The sequence below is a fragment of the Grampus griseus genome (genome assembly GCF_964374135.1).
Source record: "Grampus griseus genome assembly, chromosome: 10".
In the NCBI taxonomy this organism is placed as follows: domain Eukaryota; kingdom Metazoa; phylum Chordata; class Mammalia; order Artiodactyla; family Delphinidae; genus Grampus; species Grampus griseus.
In genome coordinates this window covers 58,019,183-58,035,688 of record NC_139004.1, presented here as the reverse complement: position 1 = coordinate 58,035,688, position 16,506 = coordinate 58,019,183, and the positions used below count along the sequence as shown (strand labels likewise).

Below are 16,506 nucleotides of genomic sequence, written 5' to 3'. Positions count from 1 at the left end.
GCGTCTCATTGCGGTGGCTTCTCTTGTGGAGCATGGGGCTGTAGGTGTGCGGGCTACAGTAGCTGTGGCACATGGTCTCAGTAGTTGTGGCTCGCGGGTTATAGAGTGCACGCTCAGTAGATGTGGCGCACGGGCTTATTTGCTCTGCGGCATTTGGGATCTTCCTGGACCAGGGCTCGAACCCGTGTTCCCTGCATTGGCAGGTGGATTCTTAACCACTGTCCCACCAGGGAAGTCCCTTGTGTTTTAATCTTCATACTAGTTTCAGTAGTGGTTAGTGCACTACCTTTGTGTATATTTACCTTTACCAGTGAGATTTATACTTTGATATGTTTTCTGCTTAGTAATTAGTGCTGTTTTTTTTCAGCTTAAAGAAATCCCTTTAACATTTCTTGTAAGGCTGGTTTAGTAGTGATAACTCCTTTAGCTTTTGCTTGTATGGAAAACTCTACCTCTTATTTAGTTCTGAATAACTTTGCTGGTTAAAGTGTTATTGGTTCGAAATTTTTTTTCTTTCATGACTTTGAATATATCATGCCACTCCCTTCTGTCCTGCAGTTTCTGCTGAAAAATCAACCGAGAGACTTATGAGGTACCTTATGTATAAAAAATTATTTTTCTTTTTCTGCTTTTAAGATTCTCTCCTTGTTTTTAACTTCTGGCATTTTAATTATAATGTGCTTTGTGTGGGTCTCTTTAGATTCATCTTATTTGGAACTCTCTGGGCTTCCTGGATCTGGATGTCTTTTTCTTTTCCCAGGTTAGGCAAGTTTTCAGCCCTTACTTCTTAAAATAAGTTTTCTGCCCTTTTCTCTCTCTCTTCTTTTTCTGGGACCCCTAAAGTGTGAATATTACTCAGCTTGATGTTTTCTTACAAGTCCCTTATGGTATCTTTATTTTTTTTTTTTATCATTCTTTTTTCTTTTTCCTGCTCTGTTTGGGTGATTTCCTCTGCCCTGTCTTGGGTTCATTGATCCTTTTTTTTCTGCTTTATCTAGTCTGATGTTGAACTCACCTAGTGTTTTGTTTTGTTTGTTTGTTTGGCTACACTGTGTGGCTTTTGGGATCTTAGTTCCCTGCACAGGGATTGAACCCGGGCCCCTGCAGTGAGAGTGCCAAGTCCTAACCACTGAACTGCCAGGGAATTCCCACATCTAGTGTATTTTTTAGTTCATATTTTTCAGTTCTGTGATTTCTGTGTGGAACTCTCTTGTATTTTCTGTCTCTGTGTCAAAATTCTCACCATGTTTATTCTCCCAAGTTCAGTGAGCATCTTTACGACCATTACTTTGAACTCTTTATCAGGTAAATTACTTATCTTTGTTTCATTAGCATTTTTTTTCTTTTTTCCTGGGGTTTTATCATGTTCTTTTGTTTGGAACACATTCCTCTGTTTCTTCATTTTGCTTGATTCTCTGTTGGTTTCTGTGCAATAGATGAAAAACAACCACTTTTCCCAGTCTTAAAGGGTTGACCATAGGAGATAAACCTTATTGTTTAACCCTGCCCTAGCTCTTCGTGTCTTTCAAACCTTTGTGATTGTCCAAGAAGCTTATTTTATTTTTACTGGTTCCCAGTAGTTGAGGATGTGCCAAGGCCAGTGTCCCAAAGGGGAGTATCTCAGTCAGCACCTAGATTCAGGCTGAATGGAAGCCAAAACCTTAGGTATCAGTTTTTAAATAATGCAAATATGTATAAATATATATTGCTGTGGGACCACAACCGTAAGCCTTGCTGGCCTCCAGGTTTGGATGCGTCGCTTGGGTAGCAGTCGCACAAATCAGGGCTCCAGAGGAGTACACAAGCTCCTTTCTGGGAGATATTGGTGAGCTATAGCAAGGCAGAGGGTGAGTGCAAAATGGCATCTCCCAGCCTCTGTTCCATGAAAGCACCTCTGTAGTCGTTAATGTGTGCCAAACCAGAAACCTGCTTCTAAGGCCAAAACTCCTGGACAAACAAATAGGCCACTTTCTCAGAGAGACTAGGGAAGTGTTTCTGTCAACTGTCTGTGTGGTGTCCTGAGAGTGGCAGTCTGCCAAGAACTGTCTCTCTGATTGTTACAGTCCCATGGGACCCAGGAACACAAGCCCCTCTGACTGCCAGAGCCAGGTGATCAAGGGGTGTCCTCTGGGTAGCAAACATAAAAACTGGGTCACCAAACATAAAATGGCAGAGGGGGAGCAGGAAGATGGTGTCCACCAGTCTCCATCCCTGGAGAGCATCCCAGCAGGCCCCTGCTGCTTCGGCCATTGCTTTAAAATTAGGAAATTAGTCTCTTTCACGTAAAGCCTGGGTGATTTCAAAAGGCTGCTTCTGTGCTGGGCCCTGGTGCAGGTGAGTCTGCACACAAGCCCTTTCAGAGCCATTCCTCGATTTGCCACACCCCATGTGTTTCATGGGCTTGAGCCCCATTGGTCTTCAAAGCCAGACATTTTGGGGGCTCATCTTTCAGCTGCCAGTCTTAAAAATTGGGGTGCCCAATGTGGGTTATGAGCCCTTTGCTCCTCAGGGAGAAGCTCTGGGTTTTGAGTTCCCTCCCGACTGTGGGTCGCTGCACCAGGGTGGGGTTTATTGTGAGATTGTGTCTCAGCCTTTCCCACCTGCTTCGATGTGGTTTCTCTCTGGTTTGGGTGATGTGGAGGGCCTTGCTCTGCCAGTTTTTAGGTTATTGTCAGAGGAAGTTGTTGAATGTGTAGCTGTAGATTTCAGTGTGCGTGTGGAGGAGGTGAGATCAGGATCTTCCATCTTGAACTGGAACCCTGACATTCTTTTATTCACATAATATCTCCATAGTATAACCCACATGCCATGAAAACCTGACCAAATACATCTGCTTATAGTCCTGTCCTTTAATCCTGTGTTTGTGTGTACATGCATACATACATACATATATACATGCTTACTTACGGACCTTACTAGGAAGTTTTTACATCTGAAGATAAAGAGACAAGAAGAAAGTTGACTAGCAGATAAAAAGGAAAAATATATATATATGAGAAAAAATGTGAGTTACAGTGCTTTTCATCACCTTCCTAAATTGTTCATTCTATTGATTACCCTTTTCTTGACTGATCTTTTTGCGTTTACATTTGTTTGTTTTGTTTTGGGGGGGGTTTCAGGCCCACATCTTGCCCATATCCTGTCACCTGATAAAGAACTAGTGGAACTGTAAGTGCTCTCTGCCTATAGAAATGAACCTCATTTGCCTTCCTCCATCCGCTTCTTGTATTTCATTTGACCAAGGCCTTCATTTCACACACACAGTTACCAGGCACTCACGTGGCCACAAGCCGGTTAGTGTGTTTGGCACTGGCAATATACGAATGACTTTTAACGTGGGTTTAGTATTCATTGTGCTCAGAGTGCAGTAGGGCAGATAAATAGACAAGTAACCACAGCAATAGTAACTATACCTGTAACAAGGGCCAGAGGACTGACTAATCACCTGTGCTCTTGGCATCAGGATCAGGGACAGTATCTCAGAAAAGGCAAGGTATTCTGGGCAGAGGGAAAAGCCATAGAGGCATAAAATAACATGAAATTTTGGGAGTTATGAGGTATTGAAAAAGTACAATGTGGGGCTTTCCTGGTGGCGCAGTGGTTGGGAGTCCGCCTGCCGATGCAGGGGACGCGGGTTCATGCCCCGGTCCGGGAAGATCCCACATGCCGCAGAGTGGCTGGGCCCGTGAGCCATGGCCGCTGAGCCTGCGCGTCCGGAGCCTGTGCTCCGCAACGGGAGAGGCCACAACAGTGAGAGGCCCGCATACCGTAAAAAAAAAAAGTACAATGTGAAAAGACAAGATGGGGCGAAGTAACCTGTGGATGGATTGTAAAGCATCTTCTGTGCAGATTTAAGGAATGTGATTTTATTCTGACAACTCCTCAGACATTTTAAGGAAGGTAGTCACCTGAGATAAAAAGTGTTTTGAAGTCACTCAGAATTCAGGTCACATTTCTGCTTATGTCACTTACTAGCTGAATACTCTTGGGCCTGCATTTCTGAGCCTCAGTGTTCACATCTGTGAAATGGGTGTAGCTTGGACTGAGAGTACCTTGGTTTGTGAGTGACTTAATCATTCAGCAAACATTATTTATTGAGCGCCTGTTATACATAATGCCCAGAGGAATTTTACAGGGAAGGGAAATGCAGTAGGATGAGCCTACAAAGCTTAGAAAAGGTAGATGCTGTATCAGCGCATTTAGAACTTAGCACATTTCTCTTTTCACAGCTATTCTTTTTTTTTTTGTGTGGTACGCGGGCCTCTCACTGCTGTGGCCTCTCCCGTTGCGGAGCACAGGCTCTGGACGCGCAGGCTCAGCGGCCACGGCTCACGGGCCCAGCCGCTCCGCGGCATGTGGGATCTTCCTGGACTGGGGCACGAACCTGTGTCCCCTGCATCGGCAGGCGGACTCTCAACCACTATGCCACCAGGGAAGCCCCCTGTTTAATTTTAAATATTCCTCATCTTCTTGTCTCCATTCCTGTTGCCAAAGCCTTCGTTCTGGCTCTTACCTCTCATCTGGACTCTGAAGTAGTTGGCTTCTCTTCTTCTTTAATTCATTTTCTCTTTGATGAGAAAGTTCTCACTTTAAGTGATACTGGCCATATGCTGAGCGCTTGCTAACTGTCAGATGACTGCTAATGCCCTGCATTATCTCAGATTGTTAGGATATGCCTGGGGTCTGCTGCTAGACCAGGAGTTGAAGGCTCACCCTCTCCTTGGTTGGCTAAGAGGAAAGTGTGTCAGTTCCAGCCTCCCCATGCCTTTTGTCTCCTCTTGCGCAAGGCCTGCTTCCTTGTTCTCTTTGTTTCCACTGTCTTCTGCCAGATGCCTGGGGCCTTCTTATCATCTACTGTTTGCTGGAATCCAAAGCTTTTAAAAGTTAACCGTTCATGCTAGGTAGATTGGACATGGGCCCATCCTCTGCATTTGTATTAGGGGTGTGTTCTACACTTAACCATGAGATTTGAAACTTTAAAAAAAATCTCATATTTTAATAAGATGTCTCTTCTCTCAGCCTTCACAGTAGGTATATTTTGTACTTGCTGTGAACCTGCCATTGAAATGATCGTACTCATGGTCTTTAACTTTTTTGTACTTCCACCCTGATAAGAAACTGTCTTGCAGTGGGGTGGTGGAATGCCTTTTTTGTCTTTTCTTGTTCTGCCCATTTTTAGTCTCTGCTTGATTATGTGGAATCTGACTATCCATGAAGGTAAGATGGACTTGGAGATCTACTTGTAGGTTCTCAGGTTGAAGGTATCTGTATCCCAGTACTTTATCACAATGCTTTGTACCTATTAGGTGAATTTGTCACATACAGATAGCTTCCTCATCACACGGACAGTATACTTTCTATTCTGCTTTTCTTCTCCCTATGTAACAGTTGGGAGTTGAGAAGAGCATTAACTCACTTATTTGTATTTTGTTTTTGATGCTCCAGGTCAGGATGGCTAACTGGTTGGCTTCCCACATGGTGTCCTTCGTCAACATCACACCTTAAAGAAGCTGAAGAGAAAATTTTAAAATGTAAGGTTTTCTTCTTATAAGTTAACTGAGCCATTTACTAAAATAGGTCCAATGTAAAGCGTTGCCTTGAAACTGAAGATCAGATTCTGTTGTGTGTTAGTTGTTGGCAAAAGAACTTTTTTTTCCTTTTTCATGTCATCAGTAAGTACGTAAATGTGTGAAGAAGTCAAGGGTTCTCAAACTTTTTGGTCTTGAGTCCCTTTTATACTCTTAAATTAGGAAGTACCCCAAGGAACTTTGTTTAGAGGTTATAGCTATCAATATTTACTGTATTAAAAATTAAAACTGAGGGCTTCCCTGGTGGCGCAGTTGTTGGGAGTCCGCCTACTGATGCAGGGGACACAGGTTTGTGCCCTGGTCAGGGAGGATCCCATATGCCGCGGAGCGGCTGGGCCTGTGAGCCATGGCCGCTGGGCCTGCGCGTCCGGAGCCTGTGCTCCGCAACGGGAGCGGCCGCAGCAGTGAGAGGCCCGCATACCGCCAAAAAAAAAAAAAAAAATTAAAGCTGAATAATTCAAAATATGTCAACTTATTAATTTATTTTAAAACAATAGTAATAAACCCATTGCAGGTTAAAATAAATAACATGTTTTCTAAAAATAACTGCTTTCTAAACAAATGTAGTGAAAAGAGTAACATTGTTTACAAGTTTACACCTCTTTAATATCTGGCTTAATGTAAGGCAGCTGGATTCTCATATCTGCTTCTGCATTCAGACTGTTGGTAGTCACTTATCATGTGACCTCTGGAAAACTCCACTGTATACCCATCAGAGAATGAGAGTGAAAAAGGCAAATAAAGTCTTAGATTGTTATGAAAATAGTTTTGACCTCGTGAGACCTCCTGAAAGGATCTGTGGCTCACCAGAGGTCCGCAGACTGCTCTGAGAGCAGGCTGTAGGTATCGCAGAGCAAGTAGCCTTGTCTAGTAGAACACATACTGGGCTACATCCAGGTAACCTGTTCTAGGCCCAGGGCTGCAGTCCAGGGGTTACAGCGTCTTGGGCAAGTTCCTTCTCTCACCTTCCTAGTTTTTGCCCATAAGAGGAGTGGGCGGGGTGATCCTTAGTCTAGTATTCTAGGATTCTTTATGTCTACATTTATAGTAGTGTGGAAACCTTTATCTTTTTTGTTTCTTGTGAGCATTGAAATTTACCCACACTTGCACTGTCAGAGTGTTCCCAGATATCTGTGGGTATACTTTCAAGTAAAGGTGTTTACTGTGAAATTTTGTTTAGAGGAAGAGCTTAAGTGGTGCAGTGCACATACATGATTATTATGTATATTTGTGCATATACTTGTCCACACCTGTTTTTCATACTCTCTGCCACAAATGAATTTTGTTTGTGCATTTGAATGATTCAGGAGTAAGTGACCATAACTGGATATATCCAAAGAAGGGGACAATTAGCCATCTTATATGGATTTTTAACATGCAAATGGATTTCTGCTCTGTATGGTTGGGTAATCTTGTTCTCTACAAAGCTGGCAAAGTTGTCATTGTGATTTACTAAAAGAAAAAATTCTTGTCAAGAGATAAAAAAAAAGGGTGCTAGATACTCAATTCATGTGTTTAACAGACATACTGATTTCCTACTGCTGGGTTCTAGGGATGCAAATAGGAGTGAGAATTGGCCCCTGCTTTAATATCAGACATAGAAGCAAGCAGCTAATACAGTGGGGTGAGCTCTCTCATAGAGGTCACAGATCGTTTTTATGGGAATGTGCAGACATCTATGTTCAGAATGTGGTTTGGCTTGGCACTAGTACCGGATCACCTCCTTTTCTAAACTGGTGTCATTTCCACTCACTCTGGGCTCTGTTAATATTCTGAGCAAATGCTGGGTTTTCCCTCTACCACTATGTGGGTACAAAACTGGAGATTATTTGGTTAAAGGGCAGAAACTCCCGGTTCTCCGTGTTTGTCCACTGCAGATGTTTATGCACAAATAATTAAGATATATCTTAAGTGTAGCTATTCAGTTGATAATTTAATGTAAAAGAATTTCAAATAAGTTTCATCTTTAATCAGTTTTGGGGGAGATTTAAAGTATTTAGTCCTGTAGCATTGAGGGCAAGAAAGATTTTTTATCTACAAAACTGTGATTATTTGCTTTCTCTAGAGAGATTGTTGGATACTAACTCAGACTACCTGGCACCTCATGCTGAGGAGTTCCTGCCATCTTTTTCTACTAAACATTATGATGACTTAAGATTTCAGTTATGTGTTTAATACATGTTAATTCTTCCCTAAATTCATGATGATGTTTTAGGGAAAAATGTTTCTTTTGAGTCTGAGTTCAATGTTCAATGCTTAATCTTCAAGTGTTCTACACATACAAGGTAGTATTCTATTGTCTGTAAAGCTAGAGACTTTAAAATAATGGATTCAGCAGCCACTAAGTTCCACTCCAGTACCCTCAACTGATAGATATGGAAAGAAGTCCAAAGAGCTGACATGACTTGCCAGAAAACCTAGGCCACAGTTGCTTGAGACTTGTCTGAGATAGATCTTACCACCAAGATGTAAAATATGGTAATTAAGAAATACTTGCTTTGGGACTTCCCTGGTGGTGCAGTGGTTAAGAATCCGCCTGCCAGTGCAGGGGACATGGGTTTGAGTCCTGGTCCGGGAAGCTCCCACGTGCTGTGGAGCAACTCAGTGTGTGCACCACAACTACTGAGCCTGCACCCTAGAGCCTGCGAGCCACAACTACTGAGCCTGCATGCCACAACTACTGAAGCCCGCTCACCTAGAGCCCGTGCTCTGCAGCAAGAGAAGCCACTGCAATCAGAAGCCTGTGCACCACAATGAAGAAGTAAACAAACAAACAAATAAATAAAATGAAAGAAAAAAAGAATTGCTTCAATAAAATGTGCACTTTTTTTTTTAGGGCTGATATAATAAAGGCTAAACTTATATAAATGAATACCAGATGGTTTCTAGATTATTAATTTCTGATTGCTCTGAGAATACTCCCCTTCTCAGAAGTAGTGACACTAAGCAGAATTTCTCTTTTATGTTTCCATTAGGTGTCCCCTGCACATACAAAAAAGGACCTGTTCATATATCTAATGGAAATAAAATATGGACACTGAAGCTTTCTCATAATATTTCAAATAAGACTCCACTTGTCCTCCTCCATGGTTTTGGAGGAGGTCTTGGACTCTGGGCACTGAATTTTGGAGATCTTTGCACCAATAGACCTGTCTATGCTTTTGACCTGCTGGGCTTTGGACGAAGTAGCAGACCCAGATTTGACAGTGATGCAGAAGAAGTAGAGAATCAGTTTGTGGAATCCATTGAAGAGTGGAGATGTGCATTAGGATTGGACAAAATGATTTTGCTTGGACACAACCTGGGTGGGTTCCTGGGTGCTGCCTACTCACTGAAGTACCCATCAAGGTAAGTGATGGTGACAAAAGAGAGGCACCCAAGCGCTGGTTTCCAGTTCCCCTCTTTGGTGGTTGTTGGTGTCTGAACCTTATAAGACAGACATTGTCTTAAAGGACCCTGTAGACTGAATAGCCACAACTGATGGCCAATTTAGTAGCAGAAATAGTGTTGCCAGGTTTTCCTGTTACATATGCTACACATTGGTAGGAGGCTTGTGAAAGGACTTTCTATTTGTTAGAATGTACACAATTTAAGCCACGAGTAAAAACTGTTGTTATTGTTTACAGTTATTATTATCATTAGGCCTATGGATCCAGCAGGCTTTTCCTAACCTTTTCCAGGTTTTAGTAAGCTGCAATAGAAAACCAGAGGTTAGAAATTAGAAGACGTAGGTGCTAGTGCTATCTTTATGGCTTAGAGCAAATCACTTAATCTCTAAATTTTAGTTTCCACATCTCTAAGCTACAGAAAATACACCTGCATAGAATATCTTCTGGCTTTTTTTTATTATTATACTGTGCCTAACCTTTATTGCCATAGAATTTTTTTCTGAGTCATTGAATTAATGAGTGTTTACTTCAGAATCTTTGTAACATCTCTTCCTTTCTTTCTTTCTTTTTTTTTTTTTTTTTTTTGCGGTATGCGGGCCTCTCACTGCTGTGGCACAGGCTCCGGACGCGCAGGCTCAGCGGCCATGGCTCACGGGCCCAGCCGCTCCGCGGCATGTGGGATCTTCCCAGACCGGGGCACGAACCTGTGTCCTCTGCTTCGGCAGGCGGACTCTCAACCACTGCGCCACCAGGGAAGCCCTCTCTTCCTTTCTTTACCTTATTTTCTTATGCTATTTCCTATTATTTATGTTGCTAATCTGGGGGGAGGTCACAAAATCATATTTTGTATGATTAGTAAGTATAGACCAGATGATACCACAGTGTAGCACACAGTATAGGAAGGTGGCAGTTAACCTCTAGGGTTCTCCTTCCCCCTAGCTTTTTTCCTATGTTGCTTTTCGGGATGGCTTTCCTTGGAGCACTTCTCTTTTACCGGAGAAGAAAGAGATCAATAAATAAGAATGTCTCTGTTCTTATAGAGACATCATTTCCTTTGCCGCAGACGTCCTCACTGCTCCGTAATGGTCCCCATTTGTGTTAATTTCTTACCTTACAGAAACTTTTTCTGCTTGATCCTGACTAAGCAAATTCATCTAGATTTCCATAAAAGATCAGATGTTATGGTTAATAGAACAGTTCAGCAGACTCACAGATCCAAATGTAGTTAAACACAATTGACTGTTACCAGTGTAAGTGTTCATAATTACAGCAAGCCTCATAGTGAGTGAGATTTAGCATTAGCTGTTTCTTCAAGTTGCACTCCTACTAAGCAGTTGGGTGGTTGTCAGGGTCGCCATCTGTGTGATCTGAGAGGTTTTACCTGAGCCAGAAAAGCTGCTTGGTGGCATACACATATTTTCTCTGGTGCAGCGGAGTGGTCTGTTGTATACTGTAAGTAACTACCTACTCTAAATGTCACTTATCCAACTTTAACTTGATCCAGGTACCTTTTTAAAAAACTTTTTTTAGAGCTGTTTGAGAGGGAGGTACAGAGATTTCCCATGTAATCCTTGTTCCTACACATGCATAGCCTCCCCTACAAGGACCATTTTTATTATGCTGTCATGAGATTAAATCTTTGAGTTTCAGAAAGATTTTGGTGGGGTGGGGTGAGAGGAGGGGAAAAAATGGTCTAATAGAGACCAGATGAGGTTCAGTTAATTTCCTTCACTCACTATGCTTCTTTTCTTATCTCTCTTTCTCTCTTTTTTCTCAAGTGGACTTTGAGAATATGACTTTTTTCTTTGCCTCCTCAGGTATGATAGATATAATCTGTACTTTTTTTTTTCTCCTAAGTAAAACCACAGCTCTTTAATTTCTGTTGTTCCTATGCATGGAGGAAAAAACCACAAAGACAACACTTTTTTTTACTTGTTGGGACTTATGTCCCAATCCATACCTATTTCTGCCCTTAATCTTTTATGGGCAGCCCCATTCTTTCATTCTTTGTTTATTTTTATAGGACAGTTTGAGGAGAAGTGTGAAAATGCCTAGTTTAATGTACTTGTTTAGGAATGATTCTAATAATAGAAAATAAATAAAAACTAATTTTTTCCAATTTTTGGTACATTAGGTCAACCTGTGTGCTTCATCTCTATGAGCAGCAGAGTGCCTCTGTCCATAAAAGTTGTTCTATAGCCTAACTTGTGGCAGTGATCCCATATTTTCCCCAGATTCTTGATATTGATTAAAAACTGAGTATTCAGCAATTGTGATTCTTTATGTAAAAGTACCTGGATGAGTCCTTCATTGAAATAAACAGGTTGGTTCTGTTAAAATAATGTTGAGTGACTTTGTGTGCTTGTAAGGCTTACAGTGCATTGGGGGAAAAGACACAAATAACCACATGAGTAGCATGACAGCTGTGAGAAATCTTGATGAATATCTGACCCAGTCTCAGGTCCATTATGGTATCCTAAAGAAGTGTAATTCGAGCTGAGGCGGAGGTCTCAAAGGGATGTAGCAGGAGAGCATTCTAGGTAGTAGGGACAAAAATTGCAAAGGCCCTGTTCTAGGGGGACATCTGGGCCATTCTGGAAAGGCTGTGTGGTTGGTGGGCAGAGAAGTTATGAACTGATGAATGGATAACTCCAAATGGAGGCACAAACCTCACGTTCCTTCCGCTAAAATGACCTTAGTTCATCCCCGTTCTCTTACCGTGATGTGTGATAATTAGAGATGTTTTCTGTAATTTTACTTGTAGATTAATGTGCTGCATTAATTAAACAGGACCACTGTGTGAGGTGTCTTGGGCTGCCACTCTGTAAAATCTTCTTCATCAAGCAGTGTCTGATCACCTTAAGGGGGGAACAAAGGGAATAGAGGAAACCAGCAACAATAGCCAAAGATACCGTCTCCTTTCTTTCATCTGTGTACTCAGTGTTTCCTTTTCATTTTCCTTTTCATTCTGGCCCCTGCTGTTCAGGATCCCATACAGAGACTATCTGTATTTTATAGGTATTTGTTATAAACTAAGGAAAAGGACACTATGAAAACTTCTATTAACTTAGAAAGTGTTTAGCAAAGAGATCCATTCCAAGTCACAAGAGTATAGGTTACAACTGGTCTTCTCCACTAAAAGGTTTTCAAATCATCTTGCTTTTGACCTTGCCTGGCTCTGTCTCCTGTCTCCAGACTATGTGGAGCTGGGCTGAGCATTTCTTATCAGCCTGTCTTGAGAAGAAAGACTGTTCTACTTGACTCGAAGTTAGAGGTATTTAAGTTTATTGTTCTGTGCCCCATCCTCCCCTCAGTGGCTTGGAACCAATGGGAACTATCTGGGGCTAACTTCTTTTTGAGAATGCCTCATTTGTGCACTGACTCGAGTTCTTTCTGGTCCTTTTCCTTGTTCCTTAGTAGGTCCTGTAAACTCCTTTGTACATTTTGGTTCTGGGTCTGGTCATTCCTGTTGTATTATTTCTGGCTGGTAGCTGACTTTAAGTCTTGTGAAAGTCGGGTTTCCATAGACTTGTTAGCATTTAGACTCAGCTGTCCCAGAATGTTGGAGCAGGTGTTACCTACCTCTTTGCCCTGTAGGCTGTAATCTGCTCACCATCTTCAAACTCAAGACCTACTGTGATGACTAACCTGGAGAAGAATGCTTCATTATGTTTCTATACTGATGAGCTCTTCTTGTGTTCCTGCTTTGCTGGTTCTTTGTTTTTCCTGTAGTTTGCATTAGCCTCTGATTCTTTTTTTTTTTCTCTTTCTTTTTTTTAGGGGAGGGGGTCTTCATTGCTGTGTGCAGGCTTTCTCTAGTTGTGGAGAGTGGGGGCTACTCTTCATTGTGGTGCGTGGGCTTCTCATTGCAGTGGCTTCTCTTGTTGTGGAGCATGGGCTCTAGGCACTTGGGCTTCAGTAGTTGTGGCATGAGGGCTCAGTAGTTGGGGCTCGCGGGCTCTAGAGTGCAGACTCAGTAGTTGTGGTGCACAGGCTCAGTTGCTCCGTGGCATGTGGAATCTTCCCGGGCTTCCAGGGCTTGAACCTGTGTCCCCTGCATTGGCAGGTGGATTCTTAACCACTGCATCACCAGGGAGGTCCCTAGCCTCTGATTCTTGATAAAGATGTCTGATAGGATGACTCACATGCTGTCTGGCTAGACCCGTTCCTTAAGCCTAGATATGAACTAACAATCCCATCAGGCTATCCTCTATGGGATATTAGAGGGTCGAGTCTGGATTAGTATATGAGTTTGGATATATATTAAAACTAAATAGCGCCTAGCAAATGAGGAGATAATCTTCTTACTAGAGAAGCAGGTGAGAAGATAGCCTGGGAACTTGGTCTGGTGCAGGATTATAAGGAGTGTGAGCCAAAGCCTGTGATAAAGCTTTTCTGAAGAATAAAAAAAGTTAAATTACTCATTCCTTACATGGTCCCAGCCACTGTCTTCCCATGCTTCTAGAATGAATTATTCTCTAGTAATCTTCCTGTATTTGCTACTATAACTAGCTAGCATTTACTGGGTATTTGTTATTTGAGAGCCGCCAGCCTAAGTGCTTTGCATGGTCTCTCATTTAAAATCCTTACAACCAAAAATAAGCAACAGTTAATTTCTGAGGTTTTTTACAAGTGGAGGCAGATGATATATAACTACAGTTTAGACGTTGTTGCAGAGCTTTTAAAAAATTGTTTTCCAACTTTTTTGACTACAACCCTCAGTAATGATTATATGTGTGTCTGAAACAAAAGTTTTGTTATATGATACATTTTTCTATTCCAAATTATACAATTTTATTAAAAAACAGACTGGCTCTGACTCTGTAAGTGGATTTTACTACCCACTAATGAGTAATGACCTGCAAGATTAATATGAGAAATAACAGTGGTGTTCTAATGTCATCCAGGGGACCAGAAAAATTCAGACTGGACTAACTCCTATGCTTACTCTGGTTATACTTTATAAAATTTGTACATCATTATAGATAAGGATCAAAAGGAAACTGGAAAAGCACAATATTCCAAATGTTTACTGAGCATCTACCATGTGCTAGGCTGAAGGCATAGGATCAAACAAGAGTTGGGGCAATTTACTCCATTTCAAAAAGAAAAAAAATGTTATCTGCTCCTGTATATATACTCTGTGTAACCTGTTAAAATCTCATAGATCCATACTAAACAAGGCAAGCCAAAACTAAGGCAAAAACAATACCATCAGTTAACTAGAGATAGGTGAGACTTTCCTCCCTCAAGTTTCCTTTGTCCTGCCCCTTCTTGGGTTAGCAGGTCAGTAAGAGCTCAGAGCAGACTGGGCAAAATCCCATAACAAGTTTGTAAGAAAATTTAATCATCTTTTCCTGTAGAGTATGTTTTAATAAAGAGTTCGTTTTTCTCTTTAGGTAAGTCAGTAGTGAATAATACCAGCTATTTCCCCGAAATGAATCTTTGCTGCTTTCAACTAGGTGGCTGTTTCATTAATTCCACTCAGACCTCTGGCATGTGTCCCCCTCCCCAACCCTCAAATCTCACTGTGGGCTGTCATAGGAATTTAGGAGGCAGTCAGAATATGAGAGATAACTTTTTTAAAAAAAATTCATTTTCACCGCCATTTCCATACACTATTAGAAAATAGTCTCATAAAACTTTTAAGCAGTGATGTCACTGTAAGTATATGGAAATCTCACATTTGACATACCTTCACACAGATTCATAGTTACATTCTACAGATCTTCTGGATGCTATGAGATTTAGAGTATAGTGTTAGGACTGGCCTAGAGTTGATAAGAGTTAAGCCCTACCTTTACTAATCTGTTTAGCTTATGTTGCTTGGCCTATTCTTAGGAAAGAGAGCCTTCTGCCCGATGGCTTGTTGGCATCTGTTAGTACACTGGGGTTGGGAAATAAGGGTCATAGCCCTAGTTCTGCTTTGACTAGCTTCAGGTTCTGGAGTGAGTCACATAGTACATCTCAGCTTTCTTCTCATCTGATGAGATGAAAGATTGGGCTGAGTATTCTCCAAGGGTCCTTGGAGCTCTGTGCTCTGGGTCTGTGCTCTGAAGCTTTCTGTTTGAGAAAATGCAGTCAGAGCAAAGGATTCATTACTAACTCATCCTTATCTGTACTGACAAAAATAAGAAAACTTCTTATATTGGGAAAATAATAGCTGTCTGTTCCCATGTTCTGTTTTTTTTACCTTTCTATTTCGATTATGACCGACACGGAATCAGTGTCGGTTCACCCTTGGGAGATTTTTGCTGCCATTTGTTGACTGTTTTGGCTACAGTTGAATATCGTTTTGCGTCAGGACATTTATGTTTTGTTGAAGATCTTTATGATGTGTTATACTGTGATACAATCACAAGGACATGGTTCTGGTTTTCCCTCATCAGAAAGATGCTTCCTAAGATGGAAAAATTAAAACTATTAGTGACATGAAACAATTTTTATATGAGTTTGGAATGAAGCTTTTCTGTCTCTTTGAAGTAAAGAAGAAAATTAGGAAAGGATTAGGAACAGAATCTAATGCCAGTATATCATGATGTTATGCATAGGGTAAATGTGTTCCTGTTCACCAAACTGAAATCCCAAACTAAGGGTATAATTTCAGCCCATATTGTTACATTATCTTCATGTTTGTCAAACGTTCATTCAAAGTCCTTTTGAATCCACCTAAAGTGCTAATGCCTCATAAATTTTTAGAAAGATTTGGTTCATAGGAGATAACTATTTTTGGTGTCCGAAGCCATTTTATGAGTGTAATATTAATCTCCAGTCATTTCTGCAGTGTCAGCCATGAGATACGTGGAACCATTGGATTTTTCTGAATGGTCAGTGATCTATATCATCTGCCAGAGTGTAGCTTAAACCACAACAAATGCTGTCTTTTCTTGTTTCTCAAGAATAACCAGTTATCATATACCCTTTCACACATCCGTTACTTTCCACATTTAGAAAGATTAAAAATGAAGCCCTCTTTCTACCATAACAGCTCTCAAATCCTACCAAATCTCATCAATTTATGCATAATAAGAGCATGATGTAACCTGTTCAGTCATTAGTTTTTTCTTTAATGCAAGGTTTTCGAAGGAAGTTCATTCTATTTTTATTTATAAATCGTGTAATTTCTTTATAGTCCTAGGGTGAATTTGCCAAATGATCTGAAGTCTGTTCTTTCCCATGCAGGGTTAGTCATCTCATTTTAGTGGAGCCTTGGGGTTTTCCTGAGCGACCACACCTTGCTGATGAAGAGAGACCAATTCCAATTTGGATCAGAGCCTTGGGAGCAGCATTGACTCCCTTTAACCCTTTAGCCAGCCTCAGGATTGCAGGACCCTTTGGTGAGTGCTTGCTTGTATCTGTATCCTAGGAAAGCAAAATGTTTATACATAGCAATAGAGGAGTATTTGCTGATCACCATTGTTAGTTAAAATCTTAAAAACAAACAAAAAAACTGAACCTTACTTTTTCTCCTCCTCCTCTAAAAAGTACCAGTCCATGCGTAAAGGTGAATGAAACCAGGCTCCTCTCCT

At 41.3% G+C, this 16,506-nt stretch overlaps 1 protein-coding gene across 3 annotated transcripts in view; it reads left to right on the top strand.

The window, feature by feature from the left end:
• The window catches only part of ABHD5 (abhydrolase domain containing 5, lysophosphatidic acid acyltransferase), a gene marked incomplete at its 5' end in the record, with an annotated part of 45,924 nt that overhangs the window by 20,426 nt on the left and 8,992 nt on the right, over nt 1-16,506 (top strand). For 2 of the 3 annotated variants that reach the window (XM_082663717.1, XM_082663718.1), the window contains 3 exons: nt 5,446-5,531; nt 8,564-8,936; nt 16,160-16,314. In XM_082663717.1, coding sequence (XP_082519843.1) covers nt 5,446-5,531; nt 8,564-8,936; nt 16,160-16,314 — 614 coding nt within the window. The remainder of the gene's footprint in view (nt 1-5,445; nt 5,532-8,563; nt 8,937-16,159; nt 16,315-16,506) is intronic. The other variant, XM_082663719.1, reaches the window with a different exon arrangement.